This window comes from Acipenser ruthenus, chromosome 20 (assembly GCF_902713425.1).
Source record: "Acipenser ruthenus chromosome 20, fAciRut3.2 maternal haplotype, whole genome shotgun sequence".
Taxonomy (NCBI): Eukaryota; Metazoa; Chordata; class Actinopteri; order Acipenseriformes; family Acipenseridae; genus Acipenser; species Acipenser ruthenus.
Window position 1 is genome coordinate 19,333,803 of NC_081208.1, and position 23,166 is coordinate 19,356,968.

At 37.7% G+C, this 23,166-nt stretch overlaps 1 protein-coding gene across 1 annotated transcript in view; it reads right to left on the reverse strand.

Annotated features, from left to right (window-relative positions):
* zfpm1 (zinc finger protein, FOG family member 1) overlaps positions 1-15,452 on the reverse strand; it is a 76,824-nt gene extending 61,372 nt beyond the window's left edge. The window contains exon 1 of the mRNA XM_034904672.2: positions 15,088-15,452. Within this exon, the coding sequence (XP_034760563.2) occupies positions 15,088-15,127 (40 nt within the window). The 5' untranslated portion in view covers positions 15,128-15,452. The remainder of the gene's footprint in view (positions 1-15,087) is intronic.
* Positions 15,453-23,166: the final 7,714 nt, after the last annotated feature.

Below are 23,166 nucleotides of genomic sequence, written 5' to 3' on the forward strand. Positions count from 1 at the left end.
CAAAGGACCTCTGTTGTCGCTATCAAGCGCCTCTTTCCACCTGTCAAACCTAAGCAATGAAAAACGCCATTCTTCTGAAAAAGGAAAGTGCCAAGCCTTAGAAGTCTCTATATGGACTAATTTGGCATGTAACCAGGAAGGTCACTGAAGCACAATGAGGTGAATCATCCCTAGCAGATTGTAATGCCCTGCAGCGCCACCTGTAGGCCCCCATATTTACATGACTTGTCCTGCACTCCAAGCAGTGGTGCTTTTGCTAGGTGAGCCTTGGTGACCCTGCTAATCTGCTTTGTGATGCCAATTTCCAGCTAAAAGTTGTACCGAAGGACTGAAATATGTTGATAATCCTATCAAAAGTATGGCAGCGCCATAAACTTTGAGGCCAGGGTGTTTTTCTTCCTCAAGTTGTGTATGACCTGAGAGAAAGTTAAACCCGATATCAAGATCAGGCACCTGTTTAGAGGACACAAGCTGATAACTCAAAAGGTGACAGTAGCCTTGCAGGGCTGGGTAACCCTGCCCCCCCCACCTCCTCAGCCCCCAGCAGGTGTATAGATAGTCCAGGAATGGAAAACGTGATGAAATAGGGACAACTAGGCAGACAGACATTATCAGGTGAGTAAAATCAACGTCAGCTATTTTAACAATCGGATTAGGCTGTGTTAACTTTGCCCTAGACTGAATGACTTGCTGTGTAGACTCTGATCACTCTGATTAAGTAAATGCTAATAGAAAAGTAAGTAATTCTTGGTCATTATACGCTATCAGCATGTATAGTCTACGATTGGGTTTTGAACCGAGGAATTGTACCCTTCAAATTGTGAAGATGCAGGTTCTGAAAGCCCTGTGCATTATTGTTAGAGACAGAAAGAAAGAAAAAGTGAAGAGAGAGGGAGGGGGGAGACTGGGGTGAGGAAGCCTGAGAAAACGAGGCTCAGATATCCGAGTGATTGGTTTCAAACAGGGCCTGATCCTTCTGCCAAGTTCATATCCTATCTAACAAGGGTGTAGTTACTTAACATTCATCACCGCTGAACTCTAAAACTTTATCAGCTCCCAAGCACGGCGCCATCGCCAGGCCCGGCCATTCTCCACTCTCAGATAGGCCTGATAAAACACTGATAGATTACAGGAGATTGTTTTACTTCAGGGGACACAGCTACTAATACTAATACTGAATTCACATCTGAGAGAGAGAGAGAGAGAGAGAGAGAGAGAGAGAGAGAGAGAGAGAGAGAGAGAGAGAGAGAGAGAGAGAGAGAGAGAGAGAGAGAGAGAGAGAGAGAGAGAGAGAGAAATAAATAACCCAGAACAAAACAAATTCAACAGGATCAAAATCTCCCGGCTAGGTTTCCAAAAAAATATTTTGCTGGCAAAAAAAATAATTTTTTAGAGAGATAGTGCTATTTTTCACCTGATAAAGCAGATGGAGAAATGTGAAGGGGTTTGCTCTTCCTGTGCGACATGATTTAAAACAGAAACAATGCGAGAAGGGAAAAGACAGAGGGGAGAATCTCTTGTCAGAAGATTAACACTTTCAATCACTTTTTTTTGGGGGGGGGGGGGGGGGGGGGGGGGTGTAGCTTTTCGACTATTTCGAAGGAGAGACAATGAGACAGTGACCAGGAGAATTCCACTGGTCTCAATATTAAATAGTTCACAATATGGAGTTTTAATGGACATATTATAATGGATATATATATATATATATATATATATATATATATATATATATATATATAATACTTTTTTTAAGATATTTATTTTTTGTTTTGTTTATTTTGAGCCTGAGCTATAAATTACCTCCTACTGCTAGGGGGAAAGCGTATCGATTGGGTTCACTGCAAACAGTTCCCCTTCAGCTAAAACGATGGGCAATGTAAACAAAATGGATAGTAAACACACATCAATGAATTACATTTTAGTACGTGTGCATCTCTAAGCAAAACAACAAAGTTGAAAGTGACCTTCAATGGCGGCCAGGGTCAATTGAAAGCTGTGAAATGAAGACCAGGAGCCTGCGAGGGGGGCTGGATCCGAGTGTAACTTTCAGCACATCACAGAGATCTGTTATGTCTCGATCTAAAGCATGTAGAAGAATAACACATGATAGAAGCGCAGGGAGATTAACACACACCACAGATTCTCAGCTTTGTTATCAAACTTGATAAGCACCCAGACAGTTCATTTAAATAAAAACCCATATGGAGGATAAACCCCCATTCCGCCTTTGTTTAGTGCTTTCCAAGGTTTAGACCACCTTGGTGTTTCGGGATTAACGCAAAAATACCAGCATGGCAATTCAAATCATACTTATCACTACCTACACTATCTATAGATGACAATTACTGCAAGTCACCTCCCTACTGGATCCTATAAGTAGCAACTCCACGTCTAAATCTGGTAAGAGTGTCATCTCAAGCACAATAACAAACACATTCTAAACATGCAATCCCACCTAGCATGACAACGGGAAAATACGTATAGCTAACTGATAGCTAACTCTGTGAAATTAAGTTAGACTTCTGGTGACTTCGATCAAGAACAGTTACTTTTCCCTGTATCCAGAATATATAAACCCAAAAAAGTCAAGATGTAGTTATTTCTCAGGTCAGAAAAAAAAAAATTCAACCAGGTTTATTGGCTTTTAAAGATTTTTTAAACAAGTTCTTCAGTAGCACCGTGACTTCATATATTTATAGGGATACAATTGTCTTGCAAACAAATAATGCCTGAGGCAGTAAGAGTTAGCCCTGTGACACATATAGAGATATAGAAGGACAGAGCTTATTAATATGCTGTTTTATATACAGTCTATTTCAGCAAATTACTGGTATGAGATTGAGGGAATAGGTAGTACCAGGAAACCATTGTGAGGGTTTTTTTTCCAGGGATTTACTGATTCACCAAGAGGGTCCCATTTCTGGTACCTCTCCTACAGTTAGGGCTACTTCCGTATATGCATTGAGTCATTAAAGTAGGATAAATTATAAGAAACTGAAGGGCTGATTTGATCAGCCTACACCTTGTGTGGGATAGGCCACAGTATCAAGTACACACAATGTTTTTACATCCATCTTAAATGACTGCACATTGACTCAAAAAAGCTAGTAAATATGACATTTTAAATTACTAAGACAGGCACTTCACTGCAGAATGCTAGACATCCCCTTAATCCATACAGTAGGATGTGCAATGTTGCGGATTCAATTTTTAATCTAAGCCTTTTCCATATTCACATACAAGTTGTACACATGTAGTTTATCTTTAAAATGAGACAGCACTCCAATGGAGGGTTTCTCATTATAAATTGATTGGCATGAAGACTCCCAGTTTGGTCGTTTAAATACACCCCATCATTAAAAGATATAAACACCATTTGAGCAGCTACATTTCAGATGAAAACGACAGTACAGAGACACTCTTTCCTTTCTTCTGGAGGGCTAAAGTCATTCAGCCTTGGCCCCTCCTTCCAGCAATAAATAAATCTCCCTATTATTCATACAACAAAACCTAAACATATGCATTGAAAGAAAAAAAAAGCCTTGTCTTTACAATAGGTTTCCCCTACTCACTTCAACTGTCTCTAGTTATGTATTTTATAGAATATTCAGAATACAAAAATCAATGGGTACCAGACATAGGTACATAGTGGTGCAACAATTCTCGGGTTCTATTGAAATGTTTACTGCCTTACTAGCAGGCATTGCAGTTTAGTGAGGAATCAAGCAGGCCACCTTATCTAATACAACCAGCAACCACACATCAACCTCTGAATAAGTAAGCAGAGCAGAGGCTTTTTGGTTCAGCCTGTGAGGGGTTAAGTAACGTAACACCCAAGGAGTCAATCATTCTCTATCTTGCTGGAAAGCAAAACAATTCATCCTGTATTTGTGACAACCTCATTTGCAAAGAAAGAAAAAAACTTTTATTTTTAATTTAATGTTAACATTTTATCGGAGGCCTATGAATAATCTATGCAGTGTTTTTTTTTTTGTTTTTTTTATTGTTCCTGGCATTTTGGTGGAGTGAGATAAGAGTAAAAAAAACAACAGAACAGCTTAGAGAGTGAAAAAGAGAGATAGATAACATTGATATAAACTCCTGCACAAAACAGTCGTGTTCTAATCTCAGCTTTTTATCACACTTCCGTTTTTTTCTCCTTCATACAGCCCAACTGGAAGGGACTACTGCTCTAAAAATGAAGTTTGCAGGGTTAGTATCAAATTAACCTTATGCAATGGCTTTTAATGTGAAGAACTCACAACTCCTGAATAAACTCACTACTGCAGCGAATGGAAGGAATATCTTTGCATTTAAGCACGAAAACCTGGCAGGGAACAGGAGGTTCCAAATCTTCCAAGTCTTTAATATTTATATTAGAGGTCACAAATGTTTTAATTGTTAGAATGATAAAACTGTTTGTGAACACTATGGGGTACAATATATATATATATATATATATATATATATATATACATATATATACACACACACACACATATGCATTAATATTCTTTATACAAGAAACATGGTACAAATAAACAAGCATCGATATAATCAACTTTATATTATGCAAATGAGATCAAAAGGGATACAATTCCAGACGGGAAATCTTTCACTTTCAATACACTGTACGGAGCGAAAATAGCCAGATCATAGTAAATATTTAATGATCAGGTGAAGATAGTTTAGGAAATGTTTATTAACATGCACCAGACAATCCACAGCAAAACACTGTACTGTACTTCTACACAACTCGTGTATGTGTGCATTAAGGCAAAAAATACACCTTATGAGTTTTAATGAAATGACTGATAATATGGATCTTAAAAGGATAACGTGTAACATAAAATAGAAAGTTTCATTTAGCAAAACTTTTGTAAATTGCAATGGATTTTTTTTTTTTTTTATGATATAAATAAGATTTACCTAGTCTGTCAAACTAATATCATATCCCCTTCAAGTCTTGGAAGGACATCTTCTTGTATCCCAAAGAGTTCAAAAACATCAAAAGGGTCAAGTTACAAAATATACTCTTTCCTCAGCGTTCTTCTCACAGAAAAAATGTACAGTATAAAGGTACATAAGCTGTACTGCACTCCAATCTACACTGACCTACATGCTCATTAAAACACTTGGAAAGAAAGCATACAAAAAGGAAGATTACCAATTTAAACAGGAGAGTTTTTCTCCTTCTGTCGCTCCCTCCCAAAGAAAAAATTATCTGCGTATTATCAAGAAAGGCAGACACTTTAATCAGTGAGCTATGAAGTCAGTATTTCCATTCTTATCTTTTAGAGGAGTGGAAATGGAGAAGAGATAGAGCGCTTGGAGCTGATCGGTGGAGGGGAATGATAATAGGAGGAGCGGCCAGGCTACTGGCCGCTCCGTCACTGCTATCGGCACTATTATCAAGCCTTTATCAATTCAACCATCACTGTGCAGTAATAGGGCCAGTTCAGCTTTCTGCATTATCATACTGCACAAACCTGGATGAGAGGCCTGGACAGGGGAGAGAGAGAGAGAGGGAGGGAGAGAGGGAGAGAGAAAGAAAGAAAGTGAGGGAGAGAGAGAAAGCTAGTAACAGAGGGGCTGTTAAAGGACGAAGGAGTAGCTCTACAAAAGAACAGAAGAGAGGAATGGCAGAAGGCGGAATATGGTATGAAAGGATTAAAAAGGGAAATGCAATAACGTTTAAAGGAGTGAAAATTCCATGTTAAATACCAATGGTACACTGGCACCTGCTGAATTCTCACTAAAACCATGACAAACAATTATACATTTAGTATATAAAACACAGTTGTGTATACATCTTAGATCTAGATGTATTGCATCCATAGGTTTCTGGGCAAACTCTAGAGTAAGCTACTATACCGTACCTACACTGGACCTGGGGGGTGGGTCTGCATCATCAAAGAGCAATATCAGTGGCCATTTTTGTATACGGTTAGTAACTTAACTTAACCTCATGGATTGTTTCAGACAATCAAGTTCCCAATATAGTGAATATCCCACAGGTAGATGTCCTCTAAAAACTAACAGGCCTTAAAATGCAATTAAGACAGCAACATAACTTACAAATAGCCAAAGTGATCCAGCCCAAAATATAACCTAAAAAACACATATAAGTGTCTTCATAGACGCACAAAAAAAGAAAAGAAAAACACTTGTAGGGTTTTGAATAGCATTAATATCCTCCGCAGCAGGTATTACTTGGAGATTATTGACCTTGTCTTTCATCAATGAGTTCAATTATCTAAATACTTAAATATGACTGGCTGTAGGTGGGATGCACGCAGAGTATGCAACTGGAAGCTCCTGGTACGACAAAGTAGACTGACTGAGCCCACTGCACAGCTCAAAGCAGGAATAAACGCAGCATGTCTCTTGCTTTGATTAAATTAATAAGAGACTACAAGCTTTGAGTGAGTGCAGCCACAACATCCTAAACCACATCGCCTGACCATTCAGTTGTGCGATTATAAATGCCTACGTGTCTATCATGAGTACATACATAGAAATATACAGTACAAGTGTGCTCGCGTGTATTTATAGATGTATAAAACAGATAAAGCAATGTGTGCGGGGCACGAGGGTTGTCATGTCACAACAACCAATTGCAAAGGTTAGATCTCACAGTCACACACCAGAAGCCTACTTCTCTTTAATGTCTGCAGCTCTGCAACGTGTTTCCACTTACAGGGTAACAGTACCCCTGGCCAAGCAGAGCTCCCAATAAACTGTGCTGACATGACTACTTGAAGGGCATATAACCTGACAAATTGTGACCAGCCGAAGGAGATTTCACCCCTGATGGGAATTATTAAATAACTTTATTGTTTCCATGCTTTCCTGTTCCTCATATAACCCACACAGACATCGACGACAAAATAAAATAAGAGGTTCCATTGCCATCTGTTTCCTTTTACTTGGAAAGACCCAACAAAACTCAACTCAAACTGTTTATTCATTGAAACCACTTCTCAAAAAAACTAGGGAACTCTAAATCCTCTAAATGAATATTTGGGTAAGATTAAGACCAAAATACTTTCAATGTTCACTCCCCCCCAACCCCCCACCCCCACCCCCACCCCCACCCCCACCCAAACAACAAACTAATTTTCACTGTCACTCATAAATCATCTTCTGATGCACTGTTGTGAAAAAAAAAATGATATAAAACAAGATTGCACCTCCCCAAGTCAATTAAGCTTAAACCTGGTAGCAGTTATGGATATCTTATCATAACTAAACATCATATAGTATCTTGCAATAACTGTGCTGTTGTACGGCTTCTTGAATTCCTACTGGAAATGAGCCTAAACAGATACACCTGGACTTCTTTATTTCTTCTAAATAGCGCAATCAGCCCAGGGCACCTAAATTCCAGACAAAGTGCACTAGTACCCAGCCAATCACTGGTGTCATGCCCTGGAGCTGGTCAAATAAATCATGAAAAAACCCAGCAGCTAGAACGTCCATGTCCAACATGTCCAATCTAGTGAAAGACATCACTTGGTCCAGGAGTTCAGTCCCAGCTTGATGAAGATCCCAAACTGCATGACTAAACACAAGAGGAAAGCCACAGATGGGGGACTGACAGTGTGCCTCCCAGAAGCCCAAACATTAATATGGCAGTAATGGAAGTCTCAGATGGCCAATGCCAAATTAACAAACCTGGTGGTTTCTTGGTTTGGCTCGTGGCTTCAAGGAATCTGTAAAACAATTATCAAATAAAACATACTGCTACTAAGGCAAAGTTCATGATCAAGATGGTATACTGCAGTGCATCGACCGATATACAGGCACACTAGAAAAGTCTGTAGAAATTAAAGGATATTAGGGGTCTGGACTTGACAATAAACATTCATCAATTCAGTAGACCCTCTGTATCTGAACTTGGGTTGTGTCTTCTATTGTACACCAGTGTCAATAGACAAAAAAAAAAAGTTGTTCATACACAGAATGATTATTTATTTATTTATATATATATATACACACACACTCTACCAGTCAAAAGTTTTAGAACACCTCCATTTTTCCAGTTTTTATTGAAATTTACGCAGTTTAATGTCTCAATGTACTCTGAAATGAAAGCATAGAACAAATAAACAATTGGAGATAAAAAAGAAATCATGAAATCGTTTTGTTTAACAAAATTTATTCTAAATTTTTGACTCAAAGTAGCCACCTTTTGCAGATATAACAGCCGAACACACTAGTGGCATTCTTTCTACAATGGAAATCAAATATTGTTCGGAAAGTTCTTCCCAACACTGTTGTAGAAGTTCCCACAAATGTGTTGCACCTGTAGGTTGCTTTGCTTTCACCCTTCTGTCCAGTTCATCCCAAACCAGCTCGATGGGGCTTAAGTCTGGAGACTGTGCTGGCCATTCCATGATTTGAAGCCTACCGTCTTGTTCTTTTCTACTAAGGTAGTTCTGACATAGCCTGGAGTTATGTATTATCTTGCTGTAGGATGAACCCCTGACAAACTAGGCGTATACCAGAGGGTATTGCATGGCGCTGCAAAATGCTGTGGTAGCAGTTTTGGTTCAGGGTGCCACTCACTCTGTGCAAGTCGCCGACTCTGGATCCAGCAAAAGAGCCCCAGACCATCACACTTCCTCCTCTAAGTTTGACAGTTGGTGTCACACACCGAGGAACCATCCTTTCGCCTACTCGACGGCGTACAAAAACCCTGCGTGATGAACTGAAGATTTCAAATTTTGATTCATCGGTCCATGAGACCTTCTTCCAGTCTTCAGTAGTCCACTGGCGGTGCTTCATGGCCCAGGCAAGCCTCTTTTTCTTATTTTGCCATCTTAGCAATGGCTTTCTTACTGCCACTCGACCTGTCAAACCTGCAGCTCGAAGTCTTCTCTTCACAGTTGAAACTGAGAATTGCTTACTTCGACCAGTGTTAAGCTGTGCTTGAAGCTGTTGTCCTGTGAGCCGCCTATCACGCAAGCTGTTGACTCTCAGAAACTTGTCTTCTGATTCTGTTGTGGCTTTGGGTCTGACAGACCTCTTCTTGTCAGAGTTTCCTCCAGTTTCCAAGTGCCTTTTGATGGTGTAGGAAACTGTACTCACTGACACCTTGGCTTTCTTTGCAATTTCTCTAAAGGAAAGACCTACACTTTTAAGGGTTATAATGGTCTGTCTGTCTTCCTTTGTTAATTGCCTTTTTCTCGCCATTATGAGAGCAATATACTACTTCCTGCAGTACAATACTGTCCAAATAATGCTTAAGAGAGTGTAGTAACACAGTCTGTTCCAACACTGCTTTTATACAGACAGAGGGTTTGTAAGTAATCAACAAAAGTTGGGACACCTGTAGGAATTGTTAGCATCAACTTTCAAGGCTTAATTTACTTCCATTGCTGCAGAACAGCTGTACGTTGTTAACCCATTACTTGTTACCTGAAAAAGGCCTTTTTGTATAACTCTGAAATGTACATTATTTTTCAGTTTTTGGTAACCTAAACTTTTTTTTTTTTTAACCTCTGGCAGTTTACCACTTACCTTTGTACCATTTCAGGTTATTCACTGGACTTGAACTGCTTAAATTTCAATAAAAACTGGAAAAATGGGGGTGTTCTAAAACTTTTGACCGGTAGTGTGTATATGTATATATATATATATATATATATATATATATATATATATATATATATATATATATATATATATATATATATATATTATTTCCAGTGGTCATGCTATTCATAAAATAAGATAAAATGAAGACTGCAGTCATTTAAATCTTTCCTAATCACAAACTGGGGGTATAAAAATGACATGTACCAATACAGAAAGCCGATAAAATGTAGATTTCACTCTGACCTTTTAATCTAAATACAGTAGATTTACTCGACAGAACAGCTGAGCGAATGCGTAATTCTATTTGTAGCTCCAGTTGTCTCAATTAGTTAATAAACTTTTATACAAATAATTGAATAGTGTCTATTGTGGAGAGAGACAAAGGTTTTGTATTTTACATAATATAATGTATTATACAGTATATTTATTTGTATACATATGAACACACGCTCCCTTGCGTACACAGAGCTATCTTAACCACAAAAATGTTAAAATGATAGCTTGTCAGTTATGGCCAAACATTTCTCGTCACCAGCATGCTTGATTTTCACTCAAGCATGCCCTCAAGGCCCTTTTAGAATGACTTACTGGACGGAGATGTTTGATAGTTTTGGTGTGAAATCATAAGCATGGCGCAGACTAGTGGCACTTGTAGAAAGCAAAACTTCACAGGTTACAACAGTGTAATGCAAACAAAAGCTTATCCTATAAAAAAAGATTATGAACTTTTAGATGCATACACAATATCACACACACAAAGATGTGTGATAGCAATAGTTGCAGACAGTATTTTATAGTAGGGTGCAATTGTGTAGCTGTAATCTAAACTACCTTGTCTTCTTGTTGCAGTAAACAATATTTGTATTATCCCGCTGAAACCTGATTTCTGAAGGAACCGGATAGATTTTATGTCCTTTAACATTTTACAGATATCAAACCAAGTAATACTGCCAGCTGTACAATCTGTCTTCACCTTTGTTTTTGGGTGTTTTGACTGCAAACCAGCCATGAGGTAGTGGTAGGTAGATTTCAGTTGCTTTAGCGCTTTCTTAATGGACTTTGCTTCCCCTCTGCACTCTGGTTACAATCTGCTGTTATCACCAACACATACAATGTAAAGAGTAGTAGGTACCCACAAGTAGATTGTAAGCTGCTGGGTAGGGATCGTTCTGCTCCTGGATTGTAAAACAAGGTGATGAAGTGAACCTCAGCAGGCAACTGTGCTCATAACATCCCTATCGTCTAGACTTGGCATCCATGCTGGCCGTATAGATGACAGTTAAGCAAAGTAGGCTGGTTCACTATTGGATTTCACTAAAGGAGGCCTGGGATTCAACCAAGTTGAGGACAGTTGGTTTCAAGGGGGCACATAGGCAGCTTGTGTTCCTATGTCTAAAAACAACCTGCTGGGAATGTAAACAAACTGGAATCTGAAGGAATTGTATATTATTGTAAAATTCTACATGATTTTGGGACACTGCCACTTTATAAGAGCTGAACCTTACATTGTTGGGAGTATAAGATGTACCAACCTTTTTGCCTATGTAAAATTACATATTTTTTAACCATTTATTTATATAAAACTTAAATATCATCTGTTTTGTGCAGTCATCTGATAACAAGGCTGTTTAAAATACTGCATGGGATCCTAGCTATTGCATTTCACTCTTCTGTGGGGACTCCTTTTGGACAATCTTTTTTAACTGAAGCAAAAGTGATGCACCTGTATGGTATTGGTAGCCATGAAACACATCACCCTAATGCAAGACTGGCGTGCTCTGCTTTAGAGAAGATTCAAAACAAGGTTTGAAGTTAGCAACCAGAACAGGAAGAAATGATACATTATCAAGTATGCTGATATATTATCACTCACCATCTAATATCAGTGAAGAATATCAGCAACACATAACCCGCTTGCTGGCTCTGCTACTTTTCTGCATACCGTACATAAAGACCTTTATGAGAAAATTCAGAGATAACAATCAAGGAGGAACAAAATCCCTATCAGAGCTTGATCTAACACGACATCTACAGTTAATCATAGGTTGTATTAGTTTTAATTAAATTAATTGACAACAATGCATGCAATGAAAAAAAGCAAGAATCACACCTATCATTTAATTATACAACAGCATGAATCACATGAGCAGTGGAACAGAATGCCAAAGCTCCAGTTTGCTGATTTGCTCCGGTTTGTTATTGTAGTAGAGTCCTGCTCCAGTCTGCATGACGGAGATAAGAACTCTTATCAGAGTTGGCAATCTTTATCTGCATGGAGATCAGGCCCCAGGGCTTATCAAAAGTTCACATCGAGCTAAAAGCAGAACAAAGGGAAAAAAACAGGCAACAGAGAGCAGCAGCTGCAGCTGCTGTGGCTTGATTTTCTCGTGTTTCTCAAAGTATACATTGAAACTTTTAGACTATTACATTAACTTCTAGCAAGTGTTTGGATATTGCGAGAGGATAGTGAGCAAATCAAACAATGCAATGCCAGATCCATTTTTCTTTTAGAATGCAATATAACACTAAATGTTTTCTCCTGATTTTTTTTTCTTCAGATGTCCAAGTAAATCCATCTTCTGTTATATCTGTAATTCGCACAAGCACAAAGCGAGACACACCTAAAAACAAAACTAAAAACTGATTAACTTTTCACACGCAACAAAGAAACGCGACCTCTTTGGACCACAGTTCACTCAACCTAGATTTCACTGTCCAGCTGAAGATGGTAGAAATTTGAACATTGCGTTTCTCTTTCTTTCTGTTCACCCTCTAGTCTATGTTGCTAGGACAGACTTATCTGTATTGAAAATCACCAGCTCCATATATTATCAACATTATAAATCTAACAGAAGACAGGGAGGCATGCAGCATCTAGCGACTGTTCTCAAATCTGGCAGTTTTTACGTTATCTGAATTGCCATCCAATTCAACTTTTATCATCTTCCTTATTATTTTTTTGTTCAACTCGTGGAGTTATCACAAGCCAGTCCCATAACAAAATGGCAGCTATATGCAATTTAAATTCACATTCCATTTTTATCAGTTGCATCGGCCTCAGCAACCTATCTCTTCTGCCATCAGCGCCCCATTTATCTCGTTTCACATTTAACCGTCAGAATTATTTTTGAACTCGAAGCAGGAAGCTTTGGGTTTTAGCTTTTAACAAACAGTGTCATTATTAGATCTGGTGCTAATTATCAACAGCCACGATCTCTCAGCTGATAACAGGAGGACATTTGAGCAGCGAACAAAATATGTTTAGTGTATGACAAAAGTAAAGCTAGTCTCTATGAGTCATGTGTTAATCAAAATGGAAAACAATTACGCAGGGAACATTCAGTAGCGTCTTATTTAAATTCCATATTACAATTGCTGTAGCATTAATAGCTGTGCCGTTGGAGTCGTACAACAACACATTACACAATCATATAGAAAACACTATTGGAATAATAAAAAAAGTATATATTTTTAGAGAATATATTTTACTTGCATATTCATCCTCATTATCATTCAAAGGACTATCTTCCCGAGTGACATACAGTGAAGGCTACAAAACGAATACTACAGGAAACTAAGTATCAAATATTTTGACAAGAGGTCTCTTAATGTATCCACAATTAAAGACATTTAAAAAAGACTGTCAAAACTTGTGATTGTATTTGTTTTTTTTTAGTTTCTTTTAGTAATCCTTAATTTAACAAAACTGAGTGTTTTGTAGTTGTTGTTACATATACATACACGAGATGGTTTGACATTGACCATGAATAAATAATAATAATAATAATAATAATAATAATAATAATAATAATAATAATAATAATAATAGGCTAACGTGTTTGATCCGTTTCTCAGTCAGAAAAAAGTGTTTTTAACTTCCAAAAAACTGTCTCAGAACTTTTTACCTACAATAATATTTAGAAAGCACAAATACCCTAAGTGTTTTCTCCTGTTGCCTAAAGATTTTTTAAAATTAATGACAACCACGATCAAACGTTGTGAACTCCCTGCAGTCCCTTTCTATAAAACGACACTTCAGAAAAGGCTTGTCGTCAATATTTATTTTGGTACAGCCCACTCTGCCCCAGTCAAACCCAGCCTCCAAAATGTTGCTACTACTTATCAAGACCGAGCATCTTTTGGAACGGGAACTGAAACGCGACAAAATAGCAGCAAAGCTTGTAGCACTATTGCACCTTTTTTTTTTTTTTTTTTTTTAAGACAAATTAAATTTTATTTTTTAAATTGTATCAACTGTGAGATCACGTTCCTGTGACAAAGGTTTTACATGAAGGAGCGCACATACCAAGCTAAGTGTTCAAATAAAGAAATAAAAAAAACACATGAGCCGAGCGCTTCAAAGCATTATAGCGAGGTAAAGAAATAGATTGAAGAAAAAAAAAAGATCCAATTGCTTGTAACCGTTATCAGCGAGGGAGATCAGCTTCCCGTTTAATCAGGAGGCCCCATCTCGCTGGAAACAGCGCTGCATGGACAGATAGAACGCAACTCCAGCCTGGGAACAGCCAGCCACAGACAGAAAACAAATAAAAACGATCCAATTTAAATCTCTATCGGCCTTGTGATCAGATCGGCCTTATCTGTTTTTCACATCAGCCTTTTCAGAGAACAGAGGCTTCCAAAACAGAATTTAACAGGAAACTGGAGCCTGCATTTCAACTGTGCTGTTCATGTGGTGGGGAGCATACTGAGAAAAATAAACGAATACACTATACAGGCGTATACAGGAGTTAACGTAATGTTAAATACTGTGAGGCTTAAAAAATAAAAAAAATCTGACCAGATTATCAGCATTTTTCATCTTTAATCTTGAATATAATAGAAGCCATCTGACAGCTGTTTTAATACTAACTGCTTTGGATCGAAAAAAATAGGCAAAGAAGCTCCCCTTCTGTTTTGTAAACGTATTCACCACCGGTGTTTGCTTTGCGAGTACTGTGTACACATTGTAACCCTGCAACAAAAACACGCGAAATCGAATGAAACATAGTTATACGTCTGCACTTTCAAAAGTCAGTTTCCGAACAAGCGCATTACTTGACAGTACGGCATAATATTAACGGTGTATACTTTATATGACTTTCAATGTCTACCATACCTTGTTTTAACTTAACATCTTTTCACCGGTTCTGACAGCCCTAGGTCGTGATCAGAGGACTCACTTAGTCATGATGACATTAATCGGGTTGTTTGTTTATGGCATTAACACTTAAGTAGAAAGATAACTCACAACCCACAGTAATCCACATTCAAATTCATGCTGTTCCTATGATTAAACTAATCCGCTATGTACCTTAAAAGTATGAGACGCGTTCCCCGTGTCATGCTTAAAGAAAACAGGAACAGATCTTTACTTTTTAACACAAATAACAACCCCGTTAATTACGAAGACACATTAAAAAACATCGTTCGGTAGACCCACCGCCGTGGCAACAACCGTACTTAAACTAGTTTACTTACGTTTGATCTGCCGCGGTTTGCTCTGTTTTCTCCTGGACATTGCTTCTAGGATATTTCCTTTCTGTTTCGGTGGATGTATATTTTGGTGTGCTTACTTTAACTATAATACAGTACTGTTCAGTCGTGAAAATATCCTCATGTCTCTACTTCGCTCCTGCTAATAGTACATGTTTGCAAGTTTCTTTTGGATATGTTTTTTTTTTTTCAGCCTGAGTTGGAATCCCAGGCTTCTCTCACTAAAACAGTATTTCAGACTGCTGTATCTTGCTACTGACAGGGAATCAGAGACACACACACACGGTTGTATTTTGATGTTGCCCCGATCCACACCCACACCATACTACAGCGCGTAGTTCTGAATGGAGCCCGAACGCTCTAGCACTGAAATTGATGCATTGTGATACTGGCACACCCCCTCTCTCCCTGCCTGTGACGTCACGCAGCCCGCTGTGTGTAGATGGTACGTTGTAGATCGCTTTCACAAACCGACATCATTGCTCCGCCCTCGGGCGCTGAAAACAAGAAGCGAAGATTTAAAACAATACTGACACTGTGTAGCCCCGAAGGAAAACCTTTGTTATTAAATCACTACAGTGATTGAAAGCAATTACTTGGCAGTCAATGTAACGCCTTTTAAAAAGAGTCTACTGCAAAACAATAACATACGGTAAGTGAGAGCTTTTTGGGATACTGTACAAGATAATAGCCTGCGCTACTCCAAACCTCCTCAACAATAGTGTTATGCTAAATGTTGAAAACTATATATATATATATATATATATATATATATATATATCCACTAAACACCCACCATGATTGTTTCTATGCGTGATGCGCCATTGCTCAGGCAATTTTGAAAACTTCACGGTCTGCAGTTTCAAGGCAGGTGCAATCAATCATACGTTCCAAATGCTTTAAGGCATTATGCGTTTGAAGCCCCGTTGTACCATATATGAATTGCCCCAGTGCTCTTACACGTACCTCAGTTTTTAAGTGAAACTTAGATGAGTCACCTTTAACAAAATAAATAAATACAAATAGCAAAGTAGCATTTTACCTATAAGAGCAACACTGTGACATTTCTGCAAGTACTACAGTTCCATTAAAAGAGAAACAACTACCACTGAAAATATTTCATATTTGGACATCACTTGTAGGCAAAATTACTATCTTTTAGACTCTTGTTGTATTTTAGGAATTTAGTGAAAGGTGAGGGATCATGATGGCAGGCAGGTGAGCATCTTCTGACAGCACTGTGAGAGTAAGGGAGAGCACACTTCAACCCTGACCTGAACCCCCCTCCGCTCAGACCTTCCCTTCCCGAAGCACAGACTGCCAATTGTATTGAATTGTGTGGCAGTGATGTGGACGACCAACCTCACTTGTGACGTCAGACAAAAGCTTCCAGAGGTCAAACTAAAATAAAGAAGGTATACAAAAAAATAACTCAGCTGAAAAGTCCAGGTCCTCAGATCATTTCTTGTGATCTTGACATAACCACATTTAAATATACAGATAACAGCCACTGTGGAATAAGGCAGCATGTACATTGTGTGGGACCCAGGTAACTGAGTTTATATCAAGGGGAAAAAATGCTCAAAGCAACACATCTAGGCCAAAACAAGGTATTGCTCAAACTGGGTGCACTTCACTTATTACTGTCAACATGTTTTGCTGCCCTGGTGGTTAAGATGTCAGATTCAGGATTTTGCCCCAGTATAATTAAAGATTCGTACACAGTAAGTTTTTGCATGTTACTCTCCTATGCTTGTATATTGGATTTGCATTTTGTATACCATGATTCTCTGTGTTTTTCACCCTTTAACAATTTTTGTTTCCTGTACTTTTTACCAAGATGAAAGCTTTGATAAAATAAAAATAGTCTTCAAATCCCAAACCAATGCTGAAAAAAAAAAACTGTTAAAGATGGTTAGGCAGACATACAATGTTTCCTAGTTAAAATGACAATGGAAATAAATAAATAATAATAAGATGTAAATATTATTATTATTATTATTATTATTATTATTATTATTATTATTATTATTATTATTAGTAGTAGTAGTAGTAGTAGTAGTAGTAGTAGTAATAATAATAGTAGTCGTAGTAATAATAATAATAATCAGGAAGTTGATGTATTGTTATAGTTATTTATATAGTTATTTACTGGACAGGAAAATGCACTACAATAATATATCACAAATGTAATTTAATATATTATTCTGTCATTTTTATTTATTAGACATCTAGCCAAACCAAAGTGCTTAAAAGCCTTGCCTGCAATATTGCTAGAATGTTTTGGACCACATTCTCCAATTGCAATTGTGAGTTATTACTTTACATAAGCAAACACAATGGTGGGTTTTATAAGAACACAAGAGAGAATTGTGGGAGTAGTTACTGTGACTTTTATTTTTGCAGGACATTTACTGAAACTCACTGTAAAACACTAAGCACAGAGCTTCTCCTCACCTCCAGTAAGTCAAAAGAGGGGGAAAAAACATTCTCTTGTTGGCACCTATTTAACAATACTGCTCTTTGTTTTCATCGAACCACTTCTTTTACTTGCAATGATTAACGCAGACATCAGGACAGCATTTATCAAAACACGATAGTCTACTCAGCAATCAATTAATAGTGAACACGTTGCTATAGTCTTTCTATCCCAGTGCCCCTTCTGTTGTTGAGATAGATATGTTTGCAAGGATTGGTCGGACAGTCAAAGGACTCAGATAAAGAGTTTTTGCAATAGATTGCTGTTGATAAGTGGAACATGATGGCTTCTAAAAAGAACACACCTTTCTGGACATTCTGATTATAAGGAAACAAATAAATAACTGCACGTCTGTGTGTGTGATATTGGTTTTGTAAAAATTGAACTGCTTGTACATTTCAAATATGAACTGTTGTTCCTGTTATTTATTACCGGTATTACTATTGTTTTTTAGTGATGGTGCTGCTATCCCATTAAAAATAAAAAAACAGATAACAAAAACAAACAGCCACTGTGATAAAGATTATGTAACTGATGGTGTTTGACATTTTAAAAAAGTGTTATTTAAAAAGTAAGCCTTTTCCAGAAACATTCTTTTTTTTAAATTAATTAATTAATTATTTTTTTTTACTGTTAATCAATGACTGTTATTACAATTATTGAGGTATTATATTTTTGATTATGAGTTCAGGAGATACTATTCTGATTTCCTGTCATAGACATATAGGCTACAGATCAGCCAAAGTGTCTTTATTAGAAAGCACCAGGCAGCATCACCCCGTGCATCAGTGTATTGCCAGCAAAACAAAATGAAACGTCATCAGGAGTGGCAGATTATGAGATGCTACAGGCTTTGTCTAATCCAGCCTATGTTACATTAATGTTATTTTAAACCAGTGTGTGTGTGTGTTTGTGTGCATAAAGACACCAATGTCTATTTTACTGCTTTAAACTTAATTCTGCCACACTAATGGGCCAATAAATCCAACTTAGCTGCAGGAAAACAAAGATTATGTATAGGGTCTTGATTACCATATTATTAGTAGTAGCAGCAGTAGGAGTAGCAGTAGTTTCTTGTTGGAAACTCACCCCACTTTCTTCTCACTATTGCCCCTACATTTGCTGCCACAGTCCAGCTTTGATCTAACCTTGAATAACAAATATAATGCTATTAACAGTAGTGTAGTAATGATTCAATTAATGTTTTATAGCTTCATTTTTAGTTCAGAAAAAAGGTCACTACTGTATAAGGAAATGTATCTATTTTTCAGATATTATTTCATTCGGATAAAATGCCTTGATGTGTTGATGTGCAACATATTGTTTATATATATAAAAATGACTCAACAGAGTATGGAAAGGTGCATGCTGGGAATAACAAGAAGAGTCAAGAAAAGGAAGGAATGGAAAAGAGTGCAAACAAAAGTAGTGCGATGTTATTATAAGAGTGAAAAAAACTGAAATGGCAGTGGGCCAGACATGTAGCAAGAATAACAGACCATCGCTGGACCAAGGAGATACTAGACTGGATCCCAAGAGATATAAAGCGACCAAGAAGAAGACCTCCAGGAAGATAGCAAGATGAAATTAGGAAACACGCCGCTGCAACATGAATGAGGGACGCAGCAGACAGGCTTTTGTGGAAGAATCTTGGGGAGGCCTTCATCCAACAGTGGATTGAAAAAGGCTGAAGATGACGATGATGATATATATATATATATATATATATATATATATATATATATATATATATATATATATATATATATATATATAATATATAAATAAATACCCACTACTGCTGCTAATTAAAAAAAAAAACTATCAATTATCTTTCGATAATCGGAGGAACTTTTTACTAGCATGAAGGAAAGAAAATGGAACACAGCCACCCAGTGGTGTTTGTCTGTTACTGCAACAGAGCCCGGTCTGAGTTAGCAGGTTAGACCTGCATTACCTAAAGGCAGTGCTTTATTTAGACACCATGAAACCATTAGCAATGCCACAATGACATAATATCCTTGGGGTCCAAACCTTTAGTCTTTATCTTTAAATCACAATTCGTAACATAAAACTAAAAGGGCAGCTACACATACAGTACTGCAGCACCACAGAAATTCAAAGTGACTAACAACAAGTTTGTAAAATGTATTAACAGGTATAAACACATTATAAACTTCACTACTTTCTTCTGCTTCACTGTTAGGTAGTTGCCCGCTAGAACATTCAGACAAGGGGTTTGATAATAAGCTTTTTACTCCACTGATAAAAGCACATTTGTCATTCTGAAAGGACAAGGAAGGAAAAGCACCAATACAAACCAATGAAGAGTTACACACTGGCAAATCACAGTGATGTATGTTACAGGGCAAACATTCACTTTTTCCTCCTGATGTCTCCCACAACTGTAATTAAAAAAGCAAACAGTAAAAAAAAAATACGGGTTGCTTATCAGCGCAATAAAATCCTCATTATGCTTAACTATGGTATATGACCTCCTTTATACTCTTATAAAAGTTTAGCATGTCCTCAAATTAAGCTTCTGTTGTTTCAAATTCCTTTACAGATTATGAATATAAATATACATTATATAATCATATAATAGATATGTACCCCCACAACCCCACATAAAGTTGTGCCCATGGGAATACTGCCGTTCTGATGCACTGGTATTGTAACTAAAGCCATTACCTGCTGTATGTACTGCTCATGCTCTCAATATTGTGCCTTTTCTTAAATATGTATTTTAATGTCATTTTATTTTGCATTTTGATTTGTGTATGCCCTCGCCCTTGTGAGAAACAAACAAATATGCCGTTGGCCAGAAATCATTGAGAAGCACTGTGTTTGAGAGCGGGAATGAGACACCGATGAAAAGCTCTGGGTACAGCCCCTTCTCTGCCTATTAGATGGATGGCTGTAGTGCTGTGTAATAATTCCAAGGTTGTGCTCTTGCCTTTCAAGCAGGATCTAGCATACCATCTCCAGATTTGTAACATTGTTTGGCCCTCTTTTATAACTTGTAAAGATCTGGCATATCTCTCTTTGGCAATCTATTTGACACCTGCTGCTTAAGAAGATGAGGTGCCTCACTTCCATTTGATCTATGGCAGAGCAGGCCTTTGGTATTCTGGAAATACATTGCTAGATGTCTCGATCAAGCCAGTGGAATTCTTCAGTGTGATCGTTCAATGGTGTGTGACTGGCTGCAGTATACTGCGTTTAGGCACTAATACCCAACACAACGGTTACTACCGGCTAGACAGTTGAGCCAGTATCTTGAAGAAAGGGCACTTAACAACCCACAAGATCAGTTATGGAGCCGGATAGCCCAACTGGAGCCTATTAAAGCTGTTTTGAACCGTTGAACAGTGTGTATAAAGACATATATATATATATATATATATATATATATATATGATGACTTTTTCGACTTTTCGACTCATTTTTACTGCTTGCAACTAAAGCCAAGCCCCTGAGTAAGACAAGCTGTGAGTTTTATTCCAGTTTGGTATACTGGCAGATAACATTGGTGTTTATTATGTATGCCATGGCAAAGGGCAGCACAGCAAAGGGTAGAGAAACACATTGAAATCATGCTGAGGCAAAGGCAATCACAGTAAATGTATAGTATAAGCAAGGGGAACTACTAGATTACTGTGGTAAAGGGTGGCAGTTTTTTTAATTAAATACAAGCTGTGTCAGGAAAATGTTGTTGACTCCATCCAATGAGTGTTCTTGACTAAAAAATAATAGTAAAAACAAGAGCACCTTAATCCTTTCAACTCCTCTGTCTGCTATTCAGTACTGAGCCTTTTTTTTGTTGTTAATCAAATCTGCCTGGGTTAAATTTAATATAATAAAGTTCAGTAGAACACGGAAGTTACAAACACATGTCTGCAATTCTGAAACGTGTACTATTTCCAATGATTTAATGTGTAATGTATTAATACTAGTTCTACATCTTTACCATTAGGAATATTAATAAGAAAACAAAACATAAAACAGGCGAGTCTGTTTGACTAGTCAAAATCTTTTACGGGAGTCTGGAGCCCTGCTTCTGGTTTAAAGTGTTGTGTTCACTGGTTAGTTTATAAGTGTGGTGTTCATAACTTTAAAATCGTCACCTCGACCATTAAACATTAAATCAGTTTATGGCTTCAGAGATTCTTTTTTAAAATTTCTTTTACTGCTTTGGTGTGTACCAATACTACACTTAATATCATACGGGACATATAAGATAATTGATTAATTGACTGTTCACAAGATTGATTAATAAAAATATATCAAAGTGTAGAAAGGTGTGATAGTTGCTTAGGCCCTACAAAATCCATCCAGCAGCAGTCTTTTGCAGGCTCTATTTGTAATTTGTTCTTTAGGATAAGAACTAAAACTAAGTATCTATTCTGTGTTGTCATGCCAGTCTGCCAGGTTTTAATGGATATTCTCCTGGTTTAATACATAAATATACATAATGAAAACATGCGTAAGAAGAGCCAAAAGCAATTGGCAGCGACTGCTCTACCTAATGACAAAGCAGGCTTGTTTTCAGTCAGTAGGGATTTCAACATACACTCTGTGTAAACATTTCCAGAAACCTACAGTTGCTCCACACAGTAAAACCCCACGCTGTGTTAGATAGTCTGGCACAGGGGACAGTGCTGAACGGTTTAATACTTGTTTTCAACATTTACGTGCCAGAAAGTATTTCCTGGGAGGATTACATTATTTATTTATGCTCTGTGACAGAGAGAGAATGAATCTTGGTTATAAATTTACCTCCCGACCTGTGAGGTTGCTGTGCAAAGGGAACAGAGTGCCCTGGACTGGATGGTCGGACAATTCATTCCAGGGAAAGGTGGAAGTTGGACATCTAGAAAGGGTGCAGTGCCACGGTACACAAAGTCATCGCTCCAGAAGGGAAGCAATGTGGCAACCGCGGATTGGAGGAGAAAAGGTTACACTCGCTAACAAAGGGGGCGTGACTGACGGTACAAAAGGGGACATGTCTAAGCGATCTGTTCCTTGTTTATGGTTGAGACAAACCTAAAAGGACCAAGTATAAAGTTACCGTCAGTGTTCAGTGTTTGTTTGTTTTGTAGAAATCTAATTGTACTTGTTTGTTATTATTAGATGGCTAACACGTACCAGGAGCTGTTGCTTGCAAGGCCAGCACCAACCCGGACAATACTTCACCATTGTACAGGGATAAATTGTATTTCACAACTTGCACGTAAACCACTCACTCTGGACTTGTGATTGTGTATGTCTTTGTGTGTGTTAATACTTGTTTTATTATTTCAGGACTGCAACCCGTTGTTAATGTGTATTGCCTGGGATTATTCTTTGTGGTCGCCAGACCAGGATTATAAAAATAAAACCAGTTTGGATTGTGAACTTTGTTGTCTGTCTTCTGTTTTATAATTGCATCACCTCTACACCTGCGCACTGCAAGCCACTTTGCCACAATGAGTTTTTATTATTATTTTTGGTGTATATTTATACACACAGCTGCAAACGGGCTTAATGGTCTTTCAATCAGGGTGTGTGTAACAGGTGGAGGCTGGGAGCGAACCAGAGACACT